This window comes from Schistocerca serialis, chromosome 4 (assembly GCF_023864345.2).
Source record: "Schistocerca serialis cubense isolate TAMUIC-IGC-003099 chromosome 4, iqSchSeri2.2, whole genome shotgun sequence".
Taxonomy (NCBI): domain Eukaryota; kingdom Metazoa; phylum Arthropoda; class Insecta; order Orthoptera; family Acrididae; genus Schistocerca; species Schistocerca serialis.
Window position 1 is genome coordinate 602,826,991 of NC_064641.1, and position 27,997 is coordinate 602,854,987.

Consider the following 27,997-nt stretch of genomic DNA (forward strand, 5'->3'; position numbering starts at 1 on the left):
AAAGAACGGAGCTCCGATGTGTAAAACAGCTTCATAAATCTGATCACTTTACAAATGAGTTTTTGTGTTCAGCGTTTGATGTTAAGCGTCCAAGGGAGAAAAACTTTACAAAAAGTTTGAAACTAAGTTTAAAGTTTGTTGTGAGTCGCCAAGTGTTATGATTATCAAACACTAAATGAGTATAAAACTTCCTGGCCAGATTAAAACTGTGTGCCGGACCGAGACTCGAGCTCGCGACCTTTACCTTTCACGGGCAAATGCTCTACCACTGAATGAGTATAGTTCGGATAATTTGCGCGCCGCGAGTTACGCCGCCTCGAGACATACATAGTTTTACTTATCTTAGTATGTTAAGTCTTCCATATAACATTGTGCGTCTAAGTAAGTATATTACGATTTTTAAATTTTTAAATTCAGACAATAATTATATGAAATATTGAAAATCCTTCTAGAAGCTATCAGATAGGCAACCTGGGAGATGTCCGATAGGCAACCTGCAATTAGAACTGTGCCCCATAAACTATGAACCGAGTTAGCCGTTTATAATATAACATAGATCGTCCTTAATATAATTGAGGAAAGGAGAAAATATAAAATTATAGAAAATGAAGCAGGTAACTGCAAATAAAGAGATCTAAAAAATCTGATTGACCCGAAACGTGAAATATCTAAACAAGAATGCTTAAGAGGAAACATGCTAAGCTGTAAGAACATGTACGACTAGATAAAATAGTTTTCGCCTATACTAAAACCAAAAACAGCTTTGGAGAAAAGAGCAGCAGAGATGTGCATATCAAGAGCCTATAAATTCTTTTACTTTCTTTTTAATATGAGAATACTTTTTCTTAACCATTTGTACATACGAAATTTCAGTTTTTGAGAAAATTTTCACGAATTTGAAAGTGGACAAAAACTCTTTATACACACCTTGTCATTATATATTGTGTTTTTTTTTTTTTTTGCTTTTGTATTTTGCGTCAGAGCAGTTTTTCTTTCTCAGTCTGTCATTTGCAATCACAGAAAAGTTTATGTAGAAAAATTATTTACATCGATAATTTACGGTCGGGCACGTTAGACTGTCGTGGTTAACAGTATTTTATTTCATGTGAAAGTTTGTGTGTGTGTGTGTGTGTGTGTGTGTGTGTGTGTGTGTGTGAAAGGGCGGGGGGGGGGTGTAAGTATATGAGAGTGTGTGACAGTGACTGTGTGGAGATTTCTTATTTAATTTGTGTGTATGTTTTTATAGGTTTGCGTCGTCCGACAGTACTTTGAGGGCTGATAATAGAGTGCCATTGCAGAGAGCTGTTTATTCGTTTATTATTTCTTTTTCTTCTGCTAAGGCTTTCAGTATTTGGTAGCTTTCCTCAGTTATTAATTTCTGAAGGGGACAGTTGCAGAATTTGAGAATTTTTAGGTAGGTGTTGACGTCTGTTGGTCTGTGGTCCTTATCTATAACGTGTTCTGCGAATGTAGAATGTTACTTCTTAGTGCTCTACCGTGTTTCTCTTCAGCCTCAAAGTACTATCACACACACACACACACAAACACACACATACACACACACAGAGTCAGATCTATCTCTCAAGCCTAAGACCAAAACGAGATTGAAAACCCCTGTCCAGAACACATTCAACTGTTCGCCATCTTGTTTTTCTATCTTGTACACAGTGACACAGTGAAAGTTTAAAAGTTTCACACTGAAGATAATGGGGAAACTGGAAAAAGTAAATCACACACACACACACACACACACACACACAGACACACTATTTTCCACACAGAACAAAATAATGTTGACCACAACAGTCTGACATTCCCAGTCGCAAATTTTCGTTGTAAATGATTTTTCTATGTAATCTGATCTACAGCTGCAGAGAAAAGAGTGTGAACATAAACAAACTATAACGCAAAATACCGAAAGCCACAAAAAATAGCCTATGTTAGCAAGGTACATACAATAAAAATTTTTCTCTATTTTCAAATTTGCGAACACTTTCATTAAAATCTGAAATATCACAGGTACAGAGAGTAAAGAACGATTTTTCTGTTATTTAAAAGAAAGAAAATTAAAATAGCCATTGATGATGCCGTAACTTCAGCGAAGCATTTACAGATAGAAAAGCAGACAAAACTATGTTTTCTCATGCAGAAACTACACAAAATCAGATTTATTTACAAGCAAAGACGGTCAGAAGAGTAAGCTTCAATCTGAAGATGAATATTTCAAGTGATCAAATGGCAACCAGTACCAAGTAGAGAAGGGAAAAACGGAAGTGGTATACAAGGTAAATGAAGACAATATTATAGAAAGGTGAGAGGAATTACGAGGGCGTACTGAGAAGAAATACCTCCGAATTTTTTATGTGGTTAAAGCTTTTTGTACGAAACAAAGTTTATTAACATTCTACAGCCTTGTTCTTCATGTTGACACACTTATTTCTCAGCACATTCATCCTGACTACGAGCACATTTCTGCCAATGAAAGACTAATTTATAGACACGTTCACTATAGAATGTCTGAATTTGTTGACAGAGCCACCAGTGGTGGCCAGTGATCATGTGCTAATGTGCTACAGCACACTGTAAATGTCGCACTTAAATTGTGCCATTTCTTTTCGAATTCAAGCCGGAAATCGCATTAAAAGTAAGCTATTTTTCTTCATATGGATGCTGGTATGCAAATAAAACGGACTGAAACATGTTTTGTAGGGCCGTCTCCGTGATAACTAGAAACCACAGTCTCGAATGCTGAAATGATCGTCAGCCGCGGTATGACCAGCCCAGAGAAAGGACCCAGCTAGATTGTGCATGTTCTGATGAAATTTCATCCCTTCCTGCACTATGAGTGCTACGTTGCTCACAACAGCAGGTAATTTTTTTTCTTTTAAAGTGCGTATGAAGTATTGTGCAAGCGTAGGAAATGAGAGATCTTTGAGAAGCAGTTCATTAACGGTGCCGTGGCCCAGTGGTCAAGTGGATTGACAAGCGGTTTTTCGGCTTGGATGCGATTCCTGCTGCTATCATCATATTTTTCCCATTTTATTTTATTAATCGAATTGTTAAATATAAATCATAAAATTTAAAAATATTTAAACAGTTCAGCTTATATGCGTAAAATTAATGTATTCAGTTTAGTTATGATTTCTACATTTGTATGTACAAGGCTGTAGATGGTGGTAAAAAAAGGGAGTATATGTGAAAATTTTGTAATAAAGTGTATGAAAAGAGTTGGATCTACGGGTATGATGTTTGCTATACACATTTTTTTTGCCTTCAATGTGAGCTATTCGGGAACAGTCATTTATGAGATACAAGGGGAGTGAAAGATCTAGGACATATTAATACATTAATAAAAAAACCATAGCGGAAATCATAAAAATATCAACAACATACTTGAACTTAGGACATTAGATAAAGCTAATACCGCAACAGTATTCAGTCGCGCCTGTCATGACGACATATTACATTAATATTTGTCCCATAGATCATGAATATGACATTTTGTAATGATGTGGAACGCTTCAATTTAATAGAACTTTCCATTACACTATTGTCATTTGCCAAATAGCATTAAAACTCTGACAGATAGCCAACTAACATTTAAAAACAAAGAAAGAATCTCTAAATCGCAACTACTTCTACTCAACAGATGAATTTTTAGATATGAAGTAGTAATATATATATGAATTTTTAGATATGAAGTAGTAATGTAAATACTACTTAATATCTAAAAATTCATCTATTGAGTAGGAGTTGTGATTAGAAATTCTTTTAATTTTTTTTAAATGTTGGTTGGCTATCTGTCAGACTTTCAGTGCTATTTGGCAAATGACCAAAGATTTTTATGGCAGCATAATTCATCGATTTCTGAGCCAAAATCTGATTTAACCCAGAACAGTGAAGATCATCCTTTCTTCTAGTGCTGTAGCTCTGCACTTCGCTATTATTTGTGAAACATAATCTGTTTATATTTGTAATATTGCAACAAGATGGCGAAATTTTGTACGAGGTCGCCACTAGGCCGACAACCTCGCCTCTGCTTACACCGCTTCGTCGCTCTCAGAGTGTTCTTTCACTTTTGGAACCAGATGAAAATCGGATGGGGCCAGGTCAGGACTGTGTGGAGGATGGTCGATGACAGTGAACCAGGCGTCGGATTCTTGGAGATGTCGGAGCACTCGTATGAGGTTTGCTGTTGTGTTATTGAAAGAGAGGGTGCTTCGTGTGTGGACGAACTTTCGAATTAGAAACTCGATTCCAGCACACTGTGTCTCACACATCGACATAGTTACTTTGCGCACCGCCATGTTACACGCAACAATGCGGATCCCTCTAGCGGCAGGGCGCTGAAAATATTTAACATGAAGAATAAAGATGTAAAATGTTAATAATGTTTGTTTTATCTAAAGGGTTTTAAGAATTTTCATATAAAAAATTTGGAGGCATTACTTTTCAGCTTGGCCTCATAGATCACATTCGTCCGTAATTATTGAGATCCTTGAGAGGACCCAAAATATTCCATTTGGCGTGTAAGGTATGATACCTAAATACGAGCAGATTTCAACAAGAATGTAATTATTCCAATTCCGGAGAACGCTGATGCCGACAGGTGTGAAACACTGCCGAATCGTCTGTTTACTGAGTCATGGTTGTAAAATGTTGACACGGTTTATTTACAGAGAAATGGAAAACTGTTAGAAGCCAATCTCAGGAAAGGTCAGATGGGTTTCGGGGGAATTTGGAACACTCAAGGTAATACTGATTCTACGACTTACCTTAGAAGATAGACTGAATAAATACATGATATATATTAGCAGTTGCAAATATGGACAACCATCAGCTGTAGAATGAAATGACGACAATGAGAATTTGTGAAGGGCCAAGACTAGAATCCGGATTTCCCGGATATCGCGAGCGGTCACCGTACCATTTGGCTATCCGAGCACGACCCACGATCAGACTCGAATTTCCATATGTTGTCAACTTCATGTTTACAACCTGCGCTCGTACAGCCATAGAGTATATTCCCGTACAGGGGAAAACTTGTGAATTTCATCACTTTATTGAGATGAATTTGTCGACTCTGTGTCAAAACGTTGTTAGCAAAACCACTTTGTCTCAAATCCGAAGACCTCTCCCTGCTACTCTATCCTGTGCAAGCCTCTTCATCTTTAAATAACTACTGCAACCTATGTCCTTCTGAATCTGCATGCTGTATTCATCTCTTAGGCTCCTTCTACGATCCCCCCCACCCTCCAACTTCCTTTCAGTACTAAACTGATGGTCCCTAGATGTCTGAGAATGTGTCCCGTCAACCGATGCCTTCTTCTAGTCACATTGTGCCACAAATTTCTGTTCTCCCCAATTCTATTCAGTACCTCCTCATTAGTTACATGGTCTATCCATCTAGTCTTCAGCATTCTTCTGTTGCACCATATTTCAAAAGCCTCTATTCTCTTCTTCTCCAAACTGTTTATTGTTCATGCTTCACTTCCATACATGGCTACATTCCATACAAACACTTTTAGAAAAAATTTCCTAACATTTAAATCTATATTCGATGTAAACAAGTTTCCTTTCTACGGAAACGTTTTCTTGCCATCGCCTATTTATATTTTATATCCTCTCTATTTCAGCTCTCAACAGTTATTTTGCTGCCCAAATAGCAAAACTCATCTACTACTTTAAGTATCTCGTTGTCTGCTCCAATAGCTGAACGGTCAGCGCGTTGGAATGCCACGCACGGGCTCCCGGCTTCGATTCCCGGTTGGGGTGGGAAATTCTCTCTCCTCAGGGATTGGGTCCTCTTCATCATTTCATCCCCTCTGTCGACGCGCAAGTCGCCCAATGTGGAGTCGCACTCAATAAGACTTGCACTTGGCGACCGAACTTTTCGTCTGGGAACACCCAGCCACTAACGCCATACGATCATTTCCATTTTTCCAGTATCTCGTTTACTAATCTAATTACATCAGCATTGCCTTACATCAGCATTGCCTAATTTAATTCCACTACATTCCATTATCCTTGCTTTGCTTTTGTTTATGTTCATTTTAAAAACAACTCAGTGTTTATTTCTTCTTCCTGGACTTTAATTCCCACTCCAAATTTTTCTTTTGTTTCCTTTACTGCTTGCTCATTGTACAGATTGAATAACATCGGGGATAGGCTACAACCCATTCTCACTCCCTTTTCAACGACTGCTTTCCTTTCATGCTCCTCGGCCCTCATAACTGCCATCTGGTTTCTGTATAAGTTGTAAATAGCCTTTCGCCCCCTGTAGTTCACCCCTCCTACCTGCAGAATTTCGAAGAAAATGTTCCAGTCAACATTGTCAAAATCTTTCTCTAAGTCTACAAATGCTATAAACTCAGGTTTACCTTTTCTTAACCTGTTTTCTAGCAGACGTCGTAGGGTCAGTATGGCCACGCGTTTTCTTACATTTCTCCGGAATCCAAACTGATCTTTCCCGAGGTCTGCTTCTACCAGTTTTTCCACTCTTCTATAACGAATTCGTGTTAGCATTTAGCAACCACACTTTATTAAAGTGACAGTTCCGTAATATTCACACCTGTTAGCACCTGTTTTCTTTGAAATTGGAATTATTATATTCCTCTTGAAGACTGAGGGTATTTCGCCTGGCTTTCAAGTACATTTCCCTTGTATAGACCCTCTATGTACTCCTTCCATCCTTCAGCTTTCTCTTCTTTGCTTAGGACTGGTTCTCCCTGTGAGCTCTTGATATTCATACAGCTGCTTCTCTTTCCACCAAAAAACTTCTTTACTCTTCCTGTAGGCGGTATCTGTGGTTTCAATAGTGGTACATGCCTCTAAACCCTTACATTTGTTCTCTAGCCATTCCTGCTTAGCCATTTTGCACTTCTTGTCACTCTCATTTTTTAGACTTTTCTATTCACTTTCGTTTGACTCATCTAATGCACTTTTATATCTTGTCATTTCATCATTTAAGTTGAACATCTCCTGTGTATCCAAGTATATCTACCAGACCTTGTCCTATTGGCTATTTGATCCTATGCTGCCATCACTATTTCATCTCTCAAATCTACCCAATTCGACTTCTACTGCATTCCTTTCCCTTGTTCTTGTCAATCGTTCCCGAAAGCTCCCTCTGAAACTCTCAACAACCTCTGGTTCTTTCAATTTATCCAGTTCCCCATCTCCTTTTTGCAATGTCTCCAGTTTTAATGTACAGTTCTTTACCAATACATTGGGGGCAGAGTCCACGTCTGAACTTGGAAATGTCTTAAATTTAAAACCTGGTTCCGAAATCTCTGTTTTACCATTATACAATCAATCTGAAACTCTCCAGTGTCTCTAGGTCTCTTCTACGTACACAACCATCATTCATAATTTTTAAACCAATTGTTTGCGATGATTAAACTATACTCTGTGCAAAATTCTACCAGGCGGCTTCCTTTTTCGATTATTTCGTCCTTCAATATTCTTCTAGTACTTTCTCTTCTCTCTTCTTCTCCCATCACTATTAAATTTTCTTCTCCCTTAACTATCTGAATAATTATATACCAAGATGGTATCTGTTCTTTCCGACATGTCCGAAAGAACAGATACCATTGGTGAGCATGCAGCTAGTTAGAATGAGACTACAATGAAATGTACACCCTTAGCTGCTTATAGGCGTTGACATACGTCAACGGGGACAAATGAAAATGTGTGCCCCGACAGCTAAGGGTGTTCATTTCATTGTAATCTCATTCTAACTAGCTGCATGGTCACCGATGGTATCTGTTCTTTCGGACATGTCCGAAAGAACAGATATCATATATATATGGCTCACCGGCCACTTGACCATCTTCTTCTTCTGTGCGAATGCACAAACTGTGCCCGAACTCTTACGGGAATCGGCAACGCGCCGCAAGTAATGGGTACAATGGGCGGGGGCACTACGAATGTAGTGCGGGACAATACGATGAGAATGTCGGTTTCGCGGGTGGCGTGCCAGAGATCAATCCCTGCAGTCGCCCTATCCTCTGTGTCCTCGGCGGCTCAGATGGATAGAGCGTCTGCCATGTAAGCAGGAGTACCCTGGCTCGAGTCCCGGTCGGGGCACACATTTTCATCTGTCCCCGCTGACGTATGTCAACGCCTATAAGCAGCTAAGGGTGTTCATTTCAGTGTAATCTCATCTGAATAATTTCCTGTATCTCACCATACATTTCCTCAATAACTTCTTCATCAGCGGAGCTAGTTGACAATAAACTTGTACTACTGTGGTGGGTATGGGTTTCGTGTCTATGTTAGCTTCGATAATGCGTTCACTATGGTGTTCGTAGTAGCGTATCCGCATTCCCAGCTATTTGCTCGTTATTAAACCTACTCCTGCATTACCCCTATTTGATTCAGTATTTATAACACTACATTCACCTGACCGGAAGTCCTGCTCTTCCCGACGCCGAACTTCACTAATTATTACTACACCTAACTTTAACCTATCCATTTTCCCTTTTAAAGTTTCTAACATGCCTCCCCGATTAAAGGTATCTAAATTCCACGTTCCAGTCCGTAGAACACCAATTTTGTTTCTCCTGATGACGACATCCTCCAGGGTAGTCCCCGTCCGCAGAGGACAGTTTTACCTAAGAGGATGCCAACATCATCCACCCCCTCTGGAAAAATTACGGCTGCAGTTGTCCTTTGCTTTCAGCCGTTTGCAGTACCAGCATGTGGCTGAAGAGATGGCAGTCACCTGGAGTCAGGCCTGGGCTGAAGGGTGGGTACTGAAAACGAAACTACAGGCAAGCACACATACATTGAGTTTTGTGGTTATAAAAGAGGAATTTCGGAAACAGACGTGCACAGAATTGTCACACCCTAACAATTTAGTCGTAATCTCATGCAAAACACTCCAAAAAATCTGCAGAAAACAGTCCGACAGTTGAGCCACCGTGAAACGTCGCGCCAGTTTCCAAGAGTTTATTCGTCAGTTTCTGCATTGGATGGAAATTGACTGCAGAAAGATAGCCACTTCTGTAATCCATTTTTTAAAGACATAACTGAGGCGCAACACCTTGACGCATCACATTTGGTCCGTATGCAGCACAAATTTCGCGGCGAATGTTAACACCTTTGAGAGTTTTTGCCACTAAAACCCGAATTACAAAATAAATGGCTCTGAGCACTATGGGACTTAACTGCAGTGGTCATCAGTCCCCTAGAACTTAGAACTACTTAAACCTAACTAACCTAAGGACATCACACATATCCATGCCCGAGGCAGGATTCGAACATGCGACCGTAGCGGTCGCGCTGTTCCGGACTGTAGCGCCTAGAACCGCTCGGCCACTTCGGCCGGCTCCAAAATTACAATATGTGTCCAATCATTGGAGGGGTTTTCAAACGCAACGCTCATTTTGAGCGACTACTGTAGGCGAATGAGAGAAAAGTGGCTTTCTCGCTATCGCAGATCTTGTAAAAGTGCCACCTGTGTTCTTGGTGGGATTCCGCCTGTAGATTCACATGGCTTGGCTAGATTCTGTGAAAAGTGGAAACCCGTCCGAAAACTTCCCGTGCAGCCCACGATACCAAAGCACCAGATTCTCTCTCTACTCAGTCTGATTTGACATGATTAAAGCTACGTATAAACTATGGAACAGGAGCCTTATGAACACTAAGCAAAAGGAGGTGGCAGTCGTATTTACACGAATAAAGCGGATATGTTGCGGTCCTCGAAAATAGAGTATCTGACACTCACGGATTCATTAATATTAATTGCATTGGAAAGTGTAACACTTCTTAAATTAAGAAAGAAGAATATAAGAATGTATCTGGAAGACATCACTCCGGTAATTGGATTAAAAGGCAGTCGAGCGTTTTTACGATACATGAGTGGTAGCACGATTAATCTCGAGGCGCTATTGCGATCGTGTTTCGCACTACCTTCGGTTAATTAACCAACTAAGGCATCTCGACTCACGCGCAACAAAACAGTCGAAACTATTGTTTGTTGTAGTTTTTGCTTTCCGTTTGTTTCTGCGGCTACACCACTCACAAGAGAAACTCCCCACCGCACCCCTCTCAGCTTTAATGATAAGAGGGCCCAGCGGAAAGCCCTTCAAAAACTGAACAGAGATCAAGCATAAAAGTAGGAAGATGGTGTACTGAACTATGAAAAAAAAGTAAAATAGAAACACTGAACGGTCCAAGCTTATCGAGTGCAATATTGAGTATAGTAGAACACCGGCCGGCACGGTAGCTCAGCGTGTTCGGTCAGAGAGTTAGCTGCCCTCTGTAATATAAAAACTGAGTTAATAAATCAACTATGAACTTGAACAAGTGTCGTACGACATCCACCCCGAACAAATACAGCGATCAGTTGCGAACAAAATGAGATTAACAGAAAAAAGTGGTCACGTTGTTCGACGGCGAAGCGTGCGAGCTGGGTTCAAAGCAACCTTTAGCCATTTTTTTTTTACGCTGTTCGCTGTATTCAAATTGGTGTCTGTGTCGTGGTGTAACGTCCGTTTGCAACAGCGAAGAGTAACGAAGGGACTATAATGAAAGTAGATTCTGCACATTTGCTCTAATTAGCAGCTGAAAGGAAGTGACTTTCGAATGGGAACAGCAAACATTTTTTGACAAAGCGACAAGTCAACCGAATCCTCCACGGCAAACACACCTGGTGTGTCATACACGGCGCTAGTGACAGAGCGTGTGTCATATGACAGGAATCACTTATCGACACACCTAATTTGTAAGCCTGGTGAGTGTGTGAGATAATGCCTCCTTGCCCGATTTAGGTGTTCGTATGAATGTGAATGTGATCACTCCCAAGGAAATCATGAAAACATAATAGTCTGCCACATAAGCTGTAACAAATGAACGCAAAAGTTTCAAAATCACACAGTTTCTCTGTGCTCTGTCAATACGTATGTTTTCAATGTCTCTGAAGTTGCGTTCCGTTTTGGATGTTTTGGACTCTTGAATTCCTTTACTGTAACGTAGTTCACATCCGTTTATTTGTTATTTTAATTTCTGTGAGACGTCTGTGTGGTACCTCGCCTGCTCTTACTATTCATCGCATTTACTTGGGACAGTAATGTATTCTTATCATGTCACTCATGTTCTATAACCAATGTGTAGTATGACAACTGCCACGACTTCAGAAGAGAACAAACATTTCAATGACCGGACGGACAGTTGATAATATTATGAAAAAAAAATTAAAACAAAAAACCCGGCTCACCCGCTTGTTAGACCAGTACCGTACCACTACACCACGATGGATGTTGTTTTTTTCTTTTTTCCTCACGCTACCCTAAATGTTGCACTTGTTAGCTTGGACCGTTCATTGTTCCTATTGTGCGTTTTCTCATAGTTCAGTATATCTTCTTCCCGTTTTCATGCTTGATCTGTGTACAGTTTTTCACGAGCTATCCGCTGGGCCATCTTACCACAAAATCTGTGGGGGGTGCGATGGGGAGGTTTCCTTGTCAGTAAAAATTTTCTGGCGACATGGCACCCAAGCCTGTGTGTCATGGCTGCAAACATACCGATCGCTGAAGCAACTGTTGTCCCAAAAGTCCAGCCGAAACGTGAGGAAGGATGTGCTCCTTGGGTCCTGTTTAAAGACTCGTGTCCAGGTTCACTAGAATACACTCTTTGAAATTCTGAAGGTGGTTGATGTAGTGTTCAGTGCGAAGACTGATTTGACGAAACTCTCCACCTGTTTATTCTAGTCATGTCTTGGTCTCCTTCTTCAATTTTTCACCCCCATCCCTTCCACACTTCGCTCAGTTACTAAAATGACGACTCTCAATGCCTCAAAATGTGCCCCTCAAACGATACTTCTTTCAATCAAATTGTGCTGTAAATTATTTTTTTCCCAGTTCGATCCAATCCTCCTCTTCAGTTACTCAATCCACCCATCTAATATTAAGGATTGTTTTGCACCATCATTTTTCTAGAGCTTATATTCTCTCCTTGCCTGAACTGCTTATCGTCCGCGTTTCACCTCCGTACCAGGTTGCTCTCCAGACAAATACTTACCTATATCCACAGAAGAGACTTCCTAACACTTAAATTTTTATTCGATGCTAGCCGCGGCTGTGCTCGCATAACAGTATTTTTGCTATGGTTACTGACGGTTAGTAAGTAAGCTGTTGCACGTGCAATAATGGCAGTTACAGTCACGTGTCTGCCTGTTCGGTTAAGTGTTTCCCCGGCAACTGCCCCAACGCAATACAACGCGGCAAGCGCAGTGTCGCTGGGGCCTGCTGTGTGCGAAGGGGCATGGGCAGGAGCGGGCATCTATGCGGCATGCTATTAAAGTAACTATACATTATACAACGTCTACATTGTGCAAGAAATTTAATAATTTTTAACGTGGTTTATATTCGCTGAATTAAAAAAAATGTTTTCCACTCTCTACATTACCCTCCTAGGAGCCGATGTTCTTTTTTCCCCTCTTACGTTCTTCCTCGGCGTTCAAGCTATATCTGTGCCAAATATCATCGAAATCGGTTATGCGATTTATTCGTGAAAGAGAAACAGACAGAGTTATTTTGATATTCATAATATTAGTATGGATTAGCAAATGTCTCTTTTCTGAAAATGCTTTCCAAGCTATAGCCAATCCGCATTTTATTTCCTCTACACTTTGGTCATTATTACCTATTTTACTGTCAAATTAACGATACTCATCTACTAGTTGTAGTGTCTCATTTTTTAAATTACACTTCATCACCTGTGGTATACTTTTGTTTATGTTGACCTTATCTTATTACCTTTTTTCAAGATACTATCTATTTCGTTCAACTGATTTTCAAAGTCGTTTGCTGCCCCTGAAAGAACTGCAATGTCATCGCCAAACCTCAAAAATTTTTATTTCTTCTCCCTGAACCTTAATTCCCTTTCCAAATTTCTCTTTCGTTTCCTTCACAGCTTACACAATGTACAGCCTTAATACCATCGGGAATATGCTTCAATCTTCTCCATTTCATGTACCTTGACTCTTTCAACTGCAGTCTGGTTACTGTACAAGTTGTAAATAACTTTCCGGTCCCTGTATTTTATTTATGCCACCTTACAAAATTTCAAAAAGTGTAATCCAGTCGACATTGTCAAAATTTTCTTTAAATATACTAACACTATAAACATAGGTTTAACTTTTCTTCAGTATATTTTCTAAGGTAAGTCGTAGGGTCAATATTGCCTTGTATGTTCCTGAATTTCCCCGAAACCCAAACTGATCTTTCCTGAGATCGATTTCCACTACATTTTCCAAGTTCAAATGGATCTAATGGCTCTGAACACTATGGGACTTAACATCTGAGTTCATCAGTCCCCTAGAACTTAGAACTACTTAAACCTAACCAACCTAAGCACATCACACACATCCACACCCGAGGCAGGATTCGGACCTGCGACCGTAGCCGTCGCGGGGTAGACTGAAGCGCCTAGAACCGCTCGGCCACATCGGGCGGCCCACATTTTCCATTTCTCTATAAATAATTCGCGTCAATATTTTGCAACGATGATTCTATAAACTGATGTTCTAGCAGTGTTTCACAACTGTCAGCACTTGCGTTTTTTTGAACTTGAGTTATTACATTTTTCTTGAAGTCGATGATATTTCGACTGTCTCATATCTCTCTCGCCATTTGGAATAGTTATGTTGTGACTGGCCCTCTCAGTGATCTGAATTTTTCTGGGAAAATGTCGTCTACTTCCTCTTCCCGTTTTATAATATTGTGTTCAAGTTCATTTCCCTTTAACAGCCCTTCTGTATGTTCCTTCCAGTTTTTAGCTTTCTCTTCATCCCTTGGTAGTGACTTGTCGTATCAGCTCTTGATATTCATATCGCTGTTTCTCTTTTCTCCAAAGCTCTCTTTGATTTCCGTACAGCAAAAACTTTCTTCCCGCTAGTAGCATTTGTTTTGTAACCATTTTGTATCAGCCATTTTACATTTTCTGTTAATCTATCTTTTTTAGATTCTGCACTTCCTTTTGACTACTTCATTTTCTGAGTTATTTGATTTTCTCCTTTCCTCAGTTAAATTCAATATCTCCAAGAATTTTTACTAGGCCTTGTCTTTTACCTACTTGCTCCTCTCGTGTTTCATCTCTCAAATATATCCATTCGTCTTCTGTTGTATTTCCTTTCTTTGTTTCCGTTGGCTCCATCTGAAACTCTTAACATCCTCTGGTTCCTTCAGTTTATTCAGGTCCACTCTCCTTAACTTTCTACCTTTTTGCATTTTCTCAGTTTTGTACTGCAATTGATAATAAATTAGGGTCAGAGTCCACATCTGTCCCTAGAAGTCTCCAACAGTTTAAAATCTCATGTCAAAATTTAATGTCTTACCATTGTACAAGCACTTTGAAGTCTTCCAATGACTCCAGGACTCTTCCACGCACTGATCCTTTTCACGTAATTCTTAAACTAAGTGTTAGACATGATGAATTAATGCTCGGTGTAAAATTCTACCAGGTAGCTTCATCTTTCATTCCTCCCCCTCCCCCCCTCCCCTCCCCCTCTCAGTCAGTGTTCTCCTAATATATATTCTTGTCTTCAGTTTCTACTAACGTAGTAAACTTCCTCATCGGAATTAAATTTTCGTCTCCCTTAATTGTCTGAATGGCAACGGTCTTGCCGCAGTGGCTACACCGGTTCCCCTGAGGTCCCCAAAGTTAAGCGTTGTCGGGCGTGGTTGGCGCTTGGATGGGTGACCATCCAGGCCGCCATGCGCTGTTGAAATTTTTCGAGGTTCACTCAGCCTCGTTATGCCAATTGAGGAGCTACTCGACCGAACAGTAGCGGCTTCGGTCAAGAATACCATCACAACGACCGAGAGAGCGGTGTGATGACCCCACGCCCCTCCTATCCGCATCCTCCACTGAGGATGACACGGCGGTCCGATGGTCCCGGCAGGCCATTTGTGGCCAGCCGACGGAGTGATTTTTTTTAATTGTCTAAATATTTTTTTCATCTCATCATACATTTCTTCAGTCTCTTTATCATCTGCAGGACTAGCAGGCATATGAACTTGGGCTATTGTGGTGGATGTTGGTTGCCACCTTACTTCTAGTTCCCACTACATCTAACTTCTAACCCACCCATTTCCGTCTTTATATTCTCTAACCTACCAACGAGATTAAGGGATCTGACATTCCACACTTCGACCCGTGCAATACCAGTTTTGTTTTTCCTCATGACGACATCCTCTGGAGATATTCTCACGTGGAAATCCGAACAGTGGACTGTTTTATCTCCGAAATATTTTAGACAAGGAATACGTTAGAGATGTATGCCCTGGAGAAAAAAATGGCTAATTTTAGAAGGCCAGATCAATCAAGCATCGCCGGCCGGCGTGGCCGAGCGGTTCTAGGCGCAACAGTCTGGAACCGCGCGACCGCTACGGTCGCAGGTTCGAATCCTGCCTCGGGCATGGATGTGTGTGATGTCCTTAGGTTAGTTAGGTTTAAGTATTTCTCAGTTCTAGGGGACTGATGAGCACAGATGTTAAGTCCCATAGTGCTCAGAGCCATTTGAACCACTTTTTTTTTTTTTTTTGTACTGTATTGTAACGTCAACATTATAAAGTTCAGATAAGAAGAGAATTGAAGCGATCGAAATGTGGTGCTACAGAAGAATTTTGAGGATGGGGTAGATCGAATAACGGATGAGGAGGCACTGAATTGAAGTGGGGAGAACAGCAAAACTTCACTAATTGAAGGCATCCATTGATAAGGCACATCCTGAGACATCACGGAATAGTGAATATGGTAATGTAGAGAACTTTGGGGGATTGAAGAGGTAGACCATGGTTTAAGCATAGTGAACAGGTTCAGTCTGATGCCTGTTGCAGTAGTTATGCATAGATGGAGAGATTTACATGGTTTGGGCTTCAGCAAATCGGAGCTCGGACTAACAACCAAGGTAACAGAAACACAGAGAAAAACAGTTAAATCATCATTTACAACTGCCTGCAGAACGATTCTAATGCTGCCAACAGACATTTCGCGTAAGGACCACGAATATAAGATGTGAGATATTAAGGCTCATACGGAGCAAGTAGACGGTAAGTCTTTCCTTGCTCCTTTTGCGAGTGGAACAGGAAAGGAAATGACTAGTATTTGTACAGGGTACCTTCCGCCACGCACCGCACAGTGGCTTGTGGAATATACAAGGTGAGTCACCTAACATTACCGCTGGATATATTTCGTAAACCACATCAAATACTGACGAATCGATTCCACAGACCGAACGTGAGGAGAGGGGCTAGTGTAATTGGTTAATACAAACCATAAAAAAATGCACGGAAGTATGTTTTTTAACACAAACCTACGTTTTTTTAAATGGTACCCCGTTAGTTTTGTTAGCACATCTGAACATATTAACAAATACGTAAAAGGTGCCGTTTGTTGCATTGTAAAATGTTAATTACATCCGGAGATATTGTAACCTAAAGTTGACGCTTGAGTACCACTCCTCCGCTGTTCGATAGTGTGTATCGGAGAGCACCGAATTACGTAGGGATCCAAAGGGAACGGTGATGGACCTTAGGTACAGAAGAGACTGGAACAGCACATTACGTCCACATGCTAACACCTTTTTATTGGTCTTTTTCACTGACGCACATGTAAATTACCATGAGGGGTGAGGTACACGTACACACGTGGTTTCCATTTTCAATTTCGGAGTGGAATAGAGTGTGTCCCGACAGATCAGTCCAATAGATGTTCAATGTGGTGGCCATCTTTTGCTGCACAAAACTGCAATCTCTGGCGTAATGAATGTCGTACACGCCGCAGTACATCTGGTGTAATGTCGCCGCAGGCTTCCACAATACGTTGTTTCATATCCTCTGGGGTTGCAGGCACATCACGGTACACATTCTCCTTTAACGTACCCCACAGAAAGAAGTTCAGAGGTGTAAGATCAGGAGAACAGGCTGGCCAATTTGTGCGTCCTCCACGTCCTATGAAACGCCCGTCGAACATCCTGTCAAGGGTCAGCCTAGTGTTAATTGCGGAATGTGCAGGTGCACCATCATGCTGATACCACATACGTCGACGCGTTTCCAGTGGGACATTTTCGAGCAACGTTGGCATATCATTCTGTAGAAACGCGATGTATGTTGCAGCTGTTTGGGTCCCTGCAATGAAGTGAGGACCAATGAGGTGGTCGCCAATGATTCCGCACCATACATTTACAGTCCACGGTCGCTGTCGCTCTACCTATCTGAGCCAGGGAGGATTGTCGACGGACCAGTAATGCATGTTCCGTAGATTCACTGCCCCGTGGTTTGTGAAACCCGCTTCATCGGTAAACAGGTAGAACTGCAACGCATTCTCTGTTAATGCCCATTGACAGAATTGCACTCGATGATTAAAGTCATCCCCATGTAATTGCTGATGTAGCGACACATGAAACGGGTGAAAGCGGTGACGATGCAGTATGCGCATGACACTACTTTGACTCAGTCCACCGGCTCTCGCAATGTCCCGTGTACTCATGTGTGGGTTCATGGCAACAGCAGCTAACATACCAACTGCACCCGCTTCTCCTGTGACGGGCCTGTTACGGACCCGTTTGCGTGCTACGACCATACCTGTTGCATACAGTTGGCGGTAGATGTTTTGCAATGTGCGGCACGTTGGATGCTCTCTGTCCGGGTACCGTTCTGTATACACCCTGCAGGCTTCCGCTGCATTTCGTCGACACTCGCCATAGATGAGTATCATGTCCGCCTTTTCAGAGTTCGAATACACCATGGTCACAGTTCCTACAACACTACACTATCACAGACGTCTGGTAACACGGCGTACAACAGTTGGTCTGCGTGCGGAGACGAATGCAGAATAACAATATCAGCAAGCGCTACATGCGGACACTGCGACAGCTAGACCAAACCACAACAGTGCACTACAGCCACACTCGTAAACACGGTCGTCATCGTAAACATGTCCCTGCAGATGCTGCTCGCCGACCGTGGCCCGTGTTTGTTACAAAACGCAACTGAACGTCGGAGGTTTCAAGCGTCAACTTTAGGTTACAATATCAACGGATGTAATTAACATTTTACAATGCAACAAACGGCACTGATTACGTATTTGTTTATATGTTCAGATGTGCTAACAAAACTAACGTGGTTCCATTTAAAAAAACGTAGGTTTGTGTTAAAAAACATACTTCCGTGCATTTTTATATTATTTGTATTAAACAATTACACTAGCCCCTCTCCTCACGTTCTGTCTGTGGAATCGGTTCGTCAGTATTTGACGTGGTTTACGAAATATATCCAGCGGCAACGTTAGGTGACTCACCCTCTATATGTAGAATACCAGCTGAATCCCAAAAATTAGTTAAATATACTTCTGTATCCAAGAAACACTATAATGTTATTGTCACCTCTCGGTCGCCTCGAAAACACAGATTAAATTCATTTTCAAATTTTTGCAGTTTATAACTGAAATAATGTTTAACTTTGATCACTTTCTTTGCTTAATTCCAAGTGTTTCCCAAATATTAATACACTTTGACGGTATGACATAATACTAAACGCACTGATCTACTGCGTGAGTCTATGTAGTCATTCGGTACCCCTCCCACTACTTCACACCTTCAGTTACTGCAGGTGGAAGGCGAAAGCGGAGGCAATTTTCTCGAAACCGTTCATATTTAGTGAGTGTGTAGCATAACATGCTGCATGTGTTCTGTGCCAACCACAATACTAGTACTAAGCCTAAGCAGTCTTTTTCAAACTACAGTGCTAATATGGTGCATTAATAATGTTTGGAGAGTAGCACGTTGTAAAAAGTTACATCGTGCCTAACTCGTGCAGGAGACGATTTCAGGCCATGACATTTTAGTGCACAAATATAGACGCAAATGAAAACGTTTATTCTTCGCTTCAATCTCTATTACAGAATAATTCGTCAGCGCACTGAACATGAGCTGAGAATGTGGCAATATTAAGTTCACGATAGAAATAAACCATACCTGTGACTGGACAATTGTGAGATTCGATTGAATTACAACTTAGCCAGAACTGTGTCTACGATTATAATGAACGGTGTTGTTGGCGTGGCGCCATCATGTTAACAATTCCTTAACAATGCATTACGTGCTTTGCTAAGCTCCTATTTTTCAGTAATATTTATTATCCATAAACAATTTTTTAACCAGGTAAAGCATGACAACAGAGTCCACTGTTGTGTTAAACTGGGTAGCAAAAAATATTTTACACAGTTTTTCTCTCTAAATTAAGCATTTGGATTTTCTTGCAATTGGCTGGCCACCTATCCTTCTTTCACTTTTTTCAAATTTGTCTCTCTGATTATTAGACTACACTCTAAGACAAAATAAACAAATAAATATATGAATAAGTACCACGAAGGAATTATCCGAATGCGACGAAATTTGGTAGACGTTTCGTACATATACAGACAAACAAATGATTAAAATGTCAGAAAAATTGGATGATTTATTCAAGAGAAAGAGCTTCACAAATTGAGCAAGTCAATTACACGTTTATCCACCTCTGCCATTCGCGGGCGAGTGCTCTACCATCTGAGCTACCCAAGCACGACTCACGCCCCGTCCTCACAACTTTACTTCTGCCAGTACCTCGCCTCTCAACTTCCAAACTTTCAATTTGATATATATATATATATATATATATATATATATATATATATATATATATATATATATATATATATATATAGATATATATCAAATGACATCCCAGAGCGTCACTCCTGGTTGTCGGTCCGTATGGCGAGCGACAGTCAGATTGGTATCTCACTGCTTCCCGGAGCATTTCCAGAAACGTCTTCGCTCGTCATCGCAGTTCAGTTCGAAGCGGGACTCGTTACTGAAGGTGATTCTACTCCAGTCAATGACATTCCACGTCGAATGTTCCCGGCGCTACTCTAAACGGGCTTACTGTTGTACAGAGATCAATGGCAGTCGGTGCAAGGGGCACCATGAGCTCAGCTCCCTTTCTATGAGCCGCCTATTAATGATCCTATTGTCACGGAAGCGCAAATTGCATCTCGGATCGATGATAATAATGAATCCGGGGATCTGAGTGCTTCTCTCACTATTGCCCAGTCCTCACGTTCTGTCGTCTCTCTAGGTCGACTGCTGCCTTCTTGACGCTCAGTTCCTCCACGGTTCACCGATTTGTGACATCCTATTCAAATGTCCAGTGGTTCACCGATTACTCCAGCCGCATTCTTGGGGTCCAAGTAAATGTCCTCCCTCAAATGGTGACATCTACGGAAATTATGAAACTTACTCGCAGATTAAAACTGTGTGCCGGACCGAGACTCGAACTCGGGACCTTTGCCTTTCGCGGCCAAGTGTTCTACCATCTGAGCTACCCAAGCACGACTCACGCACCGTCCTCACAGCTTTACTTCTGCCAGTAACTCGTCTCCTACCTTCCAAACTTTACAGTGCACACTCCGCTGCAGAGTTAAAATCTCATTCTGGATCTACGAAAATTGTTCACGCTCCTGTCTGCGAGGCATAGTTACGCCCAGCTGAGTACATGGAATGAAATTAGCAAAAACTTTATATGCCTTGGTATCGACACGTCCCCTGTTTACTATCCTTGCCAACTGCGCGATCAAATTGCGCTGCAGCTTCACACATTCATCGATCGGCCGCCGATGTCAACAATTTTGCATTTTCCGTCGATACCTGCTCGAATGTCAACTCATGAGCAATTTGCATAACTCCTACGTGGTTCGTTGTTTTTTGTTGTAGAGTGTATCTCACGTATACATATTATTAGTTAGATAAATTATTTTAATTGTGTTTTGTATTACACTCATGCTCATAAATTAAGGATGATTGCAGGATGTGGTACCACGCAACGTGGCACTACACAAAACTGGCGCTGATAGCATAGGCACATTGGGAACACACACGACACAGATCTGTAAGTCCACAGTATTGGTGATAAGTTGAGAAAACCGTCCCGAAACGCATGTGCTACAAAATGCCACTGTTTTCTGCGCATATACCCCGACTTCAGTATGGGATCTGATCACCATGCACACGTACACAGTCCACACAACGGGTTTGCATACTTTGTATCAGATGGTCGAGCAGCTGCTGGGGTATAGCCTCCCATTCTTGCACCAGTGCCTGTCGGAGCTCCTGAAGTGTCGTAGGGGTTTGAAGACGTGCAGCGATATATTGACCGATAGCATCCCAGACGTGCTCGATGGGGTTTAGGTCTGGAGAACAGGCATGCCACTCCATTCGCCTGATATCTTCTGTTTCAAGGTACTCCTCCACCATGGTAGCTTGGTAGGGCCGTGCGTTATCACTCATCAGGAGTAAGGTGGGACCCACTGCACCCCTGAAAAGGCGGACATACTGGTGTAAAATGACGTCCCGATACACCTGACCTGTTACAGTTCCTCTGTCAAAGACATGCAGAGGTGTACGTGCACCAATCATAACGCCACCCCACACCATCAAACCACGACGTCCATACCGGTCCCTTTCAAGGACATTAAGGGGTTGGTGTCTGATTCCTGGTTCACGCCAGATGAAAACCCGGCGAGAATCACTGTTCAGAGTATACCTGGACTCGTCCGTGAACGTAACCTGGGACCACTGTTCCAATGACCATGTACTGTGTTCTTGACACCAGGGTTTACGGGCTCTCCTGTGACCAGGGGTCAGTGGAATGTACCTTGCAGGTCTCTGGGCGAATAAACCGTGTCTGTTCAGTCGTCTGTAGACTGTGTGTCTGGAGACAACTGCTCCAGTGGCTGCAGTAAGGTCCCGAGCAAGGCTACCGGCAGTACTGCGTGGCCATCTGCGGGCACCGATGGTTAGATGTTGCTCTTCTTGTGATTTTGTACACTGTGGACGTCCCGTACTGTAGCGCCTGGATACGTTTCCTGTCTGCTGGAATCGTTGCCTTAATCTTGAGATCACACTTTGTGGCACACGGAGAGCCCGTGCTACGACCTGCTGTGTTTCATCAGCCTCCAGTCGCCCTATTATTCTACCCCTCATAACGTCATCAGTACGTGTTCTTTGAGCCATTTTCAACACGCAGTCACCATCAGCACGTCTGACAACGTCTGCATACTTACTCGCTGCACCGTACTCTGTCATGCACCAACACACCTCTGTGTATGTGGACTGCTGCCAGCGCCACCGTGCGACGACCGCAGTTCAAATGCATCGCATGGTCATACCCCGAAGTGATTTAAACCCGCAAACCGCCCATCAGAACATTGTTTCACCATGTATCAGCATTATCCTTAATTTATGAGCATGAGTGTAATTAATATACGTTTGCACAACAAAAAGAATCTTCACACGATGTAAAACAGTGAAGTACCCCTCACCCATGTATTATTACGATTAATTGTAAATTACATATTAACTGAGGTCTTAAGACTGGACAAGACAAAAATAATCAGATCATTGATAAAAAAATGTTATTGCATATACGAAAGCGTAAGCTATTCTCAGATTCAGCAATAACAACTCATAGGTACAAAATATCGATAGCTACACTAAAAAGTCTAACCATGCTAGGTTACAGTAAATACTTTTGAAAATTATTGTAGTCTTCATTACGATGCTAAGCTGCACTTTCACATACATGGATGAACTGTGAGTAGCGATGCTACGCTCACACGGAGCAGGGTCTGAGGTGCTGCTGTGTGGTGTTGGCAGCGTGAGGTTCGGGCCGTCGCTGCGCTACATCGAGCTGCCCATCGAGCTGATCACGCACACGGTGCTGCACGAGCTGGCCAACAAGTGCCCCAACCTGACGCACATGCTGCTCGACTTCTCCACCGCCATGCAGCTGCACGACTTCAGCGAGATGCAGGTACGTCGCCCGAGCGCAGCGCACGCACCGCCCGGAAGTTTGGAGGCTTTGCTAACAAGAGAGCGACGTGAACTTGTGCCTTCATTCTCAAATATTGCTCTATTCTCATATGGGGTAAACACTACTTCCATTTTGTAGCATTAGTTTTAGGGAAGACGGGTAAGCAACACAAATTATAAAAACGGATTTACTGGGTGATCAAAAAGTCAGCATAAATTTGAAAACTTAATAAATCAAGGAATAATGTAGATAGAGCGGTAAAAATTGACACACATGCTTGGAATGACATGGGGTTTTATTAGAACAAAAAAAAAAAAAAACTAAGTTCACAAAATTTCCGACAGATGGCTCTGGACAGCAAAACGTCAGTGCTACCGTGACGGGTGAGAGGTACACCGATATGTTACAGATTTCCGGAAAGCTTTTGACACCGTTCCTCACAAGCGACTTCTAATCAAGCTGCGGGCCTATGGAGTATCGTCTCAGTTGTGCGACTGGATTCGTGATTTCCTGTCAGGAAGGTCGCAGTTCGTAGTAACAGACGGAAAGTCATCGAGTAAAACTGAAGTAATATCAGGTGTTCCCCAGGGAAGCGTCCTGGGACCTCTGCTGTTCCTGATCTATATAAATGACCTGGGTGACAATCTGAGCAGTTCTCTTAGGTTGCTCGCAGATGATGCTGTAATTTACCGTCTAGTAAGGTCATCCGAAGACCAGTATCAGTTGCAGAGCAATTTAGAAAAGATTGCTGTATGGTGTGGCAGGTGGCAGTTGACGCTAAATAACGAAAAGTGTGAGGTGATCCACATGAGTTCCAAAAGAAATCCGTTGGAATTCGATTACTCGATAAATAGTACAATTCTCAAGGCTGTCAATTCAACGAAGTACCTGGGTGTTAAAATTACGAACAACTTCAGTTGGAAAGACCACATAGATAATATTGTGGGGAAGGCGAGCCAAAGGTTGCGTTTCATTGGCAGGACACTTAGAAGATGCAACAAGTCCACCTAACAGACAGCTTACACTACACTCGTTCGTCCCCTGTTAGAATATTGCTGCGCGGTGTGGGATCCTTACCAGGTGGGATTGACAGAGGACGTCGAAAGGGTGCAAAAAAGGGCAGCTCGTTTTGTATTATCACGTAATAGGAGAGAGAGTGTGGCAGATATGATACGCGAGTTGGGATGGAAGTCATTAAAGCAAAGACGTTTTTCGTCGCGGCGAGATATATTTACGAAATTTCAGTCACCAACTTTCTCTTCCGAATGCGAAAATATTTTGTTGAGCCCAACCTACATAGGTAGGAATGATCATCAAAATAAAATAAGAGAAATCAGAGCTCGAACAGAAATGTTTAGGTGTTCGTTTTTGCCGCGCGCTGTTCGGGAGTGGAATGGTATGGAGATAGTATGATTGTGGTTCGATGAACCCTTTGCCAAGCACTTACATGTGAATTACAGAGTAATCATGTAGATGTAGATGTAGATGTAGATCCGCAGCCTGACTGATAAACACCTGCTGGAACGTACGATGTTTATGCAGGATTGCGCTCCACCCCATATTGCTAGACGCGTGAAAGATCTCTTGCGCGCGTCGTTTGGTGATGATCGTGTGCTCAGCCGCCACTTTCGTCATGCTTGGCCTCCCAGATCCCCAGACCTCAGTCCCTGCGATTATTGGCTCTGGGTTTACCTGAAGTCGCAAGTGTATCGTGATCGACTGACATCTCTAGGGATGCTGAAAGACAACATCCGACGCCAGTGCCTCACCATAACTGTGGACACGCTTTACAGTGCTTTTCACAACATTATTCCTCGACTACAGCTATTGTTGAGGAATGATGATGGACATATTGAGCATTTCCTGTAAAGAACATCGTCTTTGCTTTGTCTTACTTTGTTATGCTGTTTGTTGCTATTCTGATCAGATGAAGCACCATCTGTCGGACATTTTTTGAACTTTTATATTTTTTGGTTCTAATAAAACTCAATGTCATTCCAAGCATGTGTCTCAATTTGTACCTCTCTATCTACATTATTCCGTGATTTATTCAGTTTTCAAATTTATACTGACTTTTCGATCACCCGGTACTTACAGTATGTATGTATGCATATTCCACCTTTCCTGCTAAATCACTGGACCAATTTCAACCAAACGTGGTACACACGTAATTTACTGTATGGAAAGAATTACTGTGGGAGTAATAACCACTCACCTATCAAAAAGGTGGGAGTGGGATGAAAAATCTGTGTACCCCCACGACGCGAGACTACCTATACTTTAGTTATCCAGTATTTGAGAATGATGGCACTTAGAGACTTACAACAAACTTTACACATAATTTCAAACTTTTAGTAAACTTTTTCTCGCTGATGACCCCCCTAAAAAGAGAAAAAAGATGGTCGATTATTAAATTTTCGCTGTTCTTGCTGTAAAACTGCCACATGATGCATGACGTTTTAGTTTATTACTTCTTTATTACCAACCGTACTCGCGACATGTTAGCAGACAGTATTCACATATATCACTGAATGTACCGGAAAAATTTCATCCTTGTACGATATTAATTCAGGACATACGACATCATAAACACTGAACGCGTGGATGAACTACCACATCGTGCGGGACTTTTAAATTTATTGCTTCGTCACCACTTACTATGTTCCCAACATCTTTAGCAGACAAAATCCACATTTGCCGCCGAATGTATCTACAAAAATATATCACTGAACGACTCCTTGTTCAGGAGGTATGACATCAAATACTGAGATGCGGAAAAAAAAACTGCCGCATCATGCATTACGTTTTAATTTATTATTTCTTTTCAACTGATTCTATTCGCAACACATTTCGCAGACAGTATCCGCATATGCTACTGATTGTATGTTCAAAAATATATCAATTTGAGACATATAGATCGGGATATAAGACATTATGAACATTGACATGCATGAGAAACTGCCGCATCGTCCATGACGTCTTTTTTTTAATTTATTACTTTTATACTACTAACTCTGTTCGCAGTACATTTTGCAGACAGTATACACATATTCCATTGCATGTACCTAGAAAAATATATCACTGTATGATACATAGCTCAGGAGATATGACGTCACGAACATTAAACTGCGTGGAAATCAAACAGCAGGGCGAAATTCACTGGACATACAGGTGAAATATATTTGGGGTTGTAGAAAAATATCCACTACCAGTCACAATAAAAGGTTGTTTATTCGCAACACGACCGGTTTCGGGCTTGCGCCAATCTTCAGGTGTTTATACATTCGTTTACATGTTTGTACTATTGGAGATCACTGTATAAATAAAAAAAAAATTATTTGCTGGTGACTACACAAATACAAGTGGGGCAATTGTAAGTGGTAACGCAGCATTTGTTGAAAATATATCTGTACTTACAAAAAGATGAAGCACCATTATTACAGTTATGCTGTGATGATAGTTTTGCCACTTAGTTACACACTTATGGTAATTTTCACGTCCATATATCAGGTATAGCTTCATATTACACTATTATGATGTGCACTACACTATGTTTACATACAAGCATGTTGGCTGTGGTCAAAGAACTTCCATGTAGCAGATGTAAGGATGTTGCTCACACAGAAACTCGTAAGTTCTGGGCAAAGAACTTAGCCACAGGAAGTGCAAAGGTGTTGTATATATAGAAATTTAAAAAGCTATTATAGACTGCGACATTTCTTGACACACATTATGAAATTTTTGGTTCACATATTTGACGGAAAACTTAGATCTAGGAAGTACAATGTTGTTATATACACTCCTGGAAATGGAAAAAAGAACACATTGACACCGGTGTGTCAGACCCACCATACTTGCTCCGGACACTGCGAGAGGGCTGTACAAGCAATGATCACACGCACGGCACAGCGGACACACCAGGAACCGCGGTGTTGGACGTCGAATGGCGCTAGCTGCGCAGCATTTGTGCACCGCCGCCGTCAGTGTCAGCCAGTTTGCCGTGGCATACGGAGCTCCATCGCAGTCTTTAACACTGGTAGCATGCCGCGACAGCGTGGACGTGAACCGTATGTGCAGTTGACGGAATTTGAGCGAGGGCGTATAGTGGGCATGCGGGAGGCCGGGTGGACGTACCGCCGAATTGCTCAACACGTGGGGCGTGAGGTCTCCACAGTGCATCGATGTTGTCGCCAGTGGTCGGCGGAAGGTGCACGTGCCCGTCGACCTGGGACCGGACCGCAGCGACGCACGGATGCACGCCAAGACCGTAGGATCCTACGCAGTGCCGTAAGGGACCGCACCGCCACTTCCCAGCAAATTAGGGACACTGTTGCTCTTGGGGTATCGGCGAGGACCATTCGCAACCGTCTCCATGAAGCTGGGCTACGGTCCTGCACACCGTTAGGCCGTCTTCCGCTCACGCCCCAACATCGTGCAGCCCGCCTCCAGTGGTGTCGCGACAGGTGTGAATGGAGGGACGAATGGAGACGTGTCGTCTTCAGCGATGAGAGTCGCTTCTGCCTTGGTGCCAATGACGGTCGTATGCGTGTTTGGCGCCGTGCAGGTGAGCGCCACAATCAGGACTGCATACGACCGAGGCACACAGGGCCAACACCCGGCATCATGGTGTGGGGAGCGATCTCCTACACTGGCCGTACACCACTGGTGATCGTCGAGGGGACACTGAATAGTGCACGGTACATCCAAACCGTCATCGAACCCATCGTTCTACCATTCCTAGACCGGCAAGGGAACTTGCTGTTCCAACAGGACAATGCACGTCCGCATGTATCCCGTGCCACCCAACGTGCTCTAGAAGGTGTAAGTCAACTACCCTGGCCAGCAAGATCTCCGGATCTGTCCCCCATTGAGCATGTTTGGGACTGGATGAAGCGTCGTCTCACGCGGTCTGCACGTCCAGCACGAACGCTGGTCCAACTGAGGCGCCAGGTGGAAATGGCATGGCAAGCCGTTCCACAGGACTACATCCAGCATCTCTACGATCGTCTCCATGGGAGAATAGCAGCCTGCATTGCTGCGAAAGGTGGATATACACTGTACTAGTGCCGACATTGTGCATGCTCTGTTGCCTGTTTCTATGTGCCTGTGGTTCTGTCAGTGTGATCATGTAATGTATCTGA

General features: G+C 42.4%; 1 protein-coding gene across 3 annotated transcripts in view; it reads left to right on the forward strand.

Annotated features, from left to right (window-relative positions):
- The window catches only part of LOC126475389 (F-box/LRR-repeat protein 2), a 710,612-nt gene that overhangs the window by 567,522 nt on the left and 115,093 nt on the right, over positions 1-27,997 (forward strand). For all 3 annotated transcript variants that reach the window (XM_050103215.1, XM_050103217.1, XM_050103216.1), the window contains one exon: positions 22,700-22,856. In XM_050103215.1, coding sequence (XP_049959172.1) covers positions 22,700-22,856 — 157 coding nt within the window. The remainder of the gene's footprint in view (positions 1-22,699; positions 22,857-27,997) is intronic.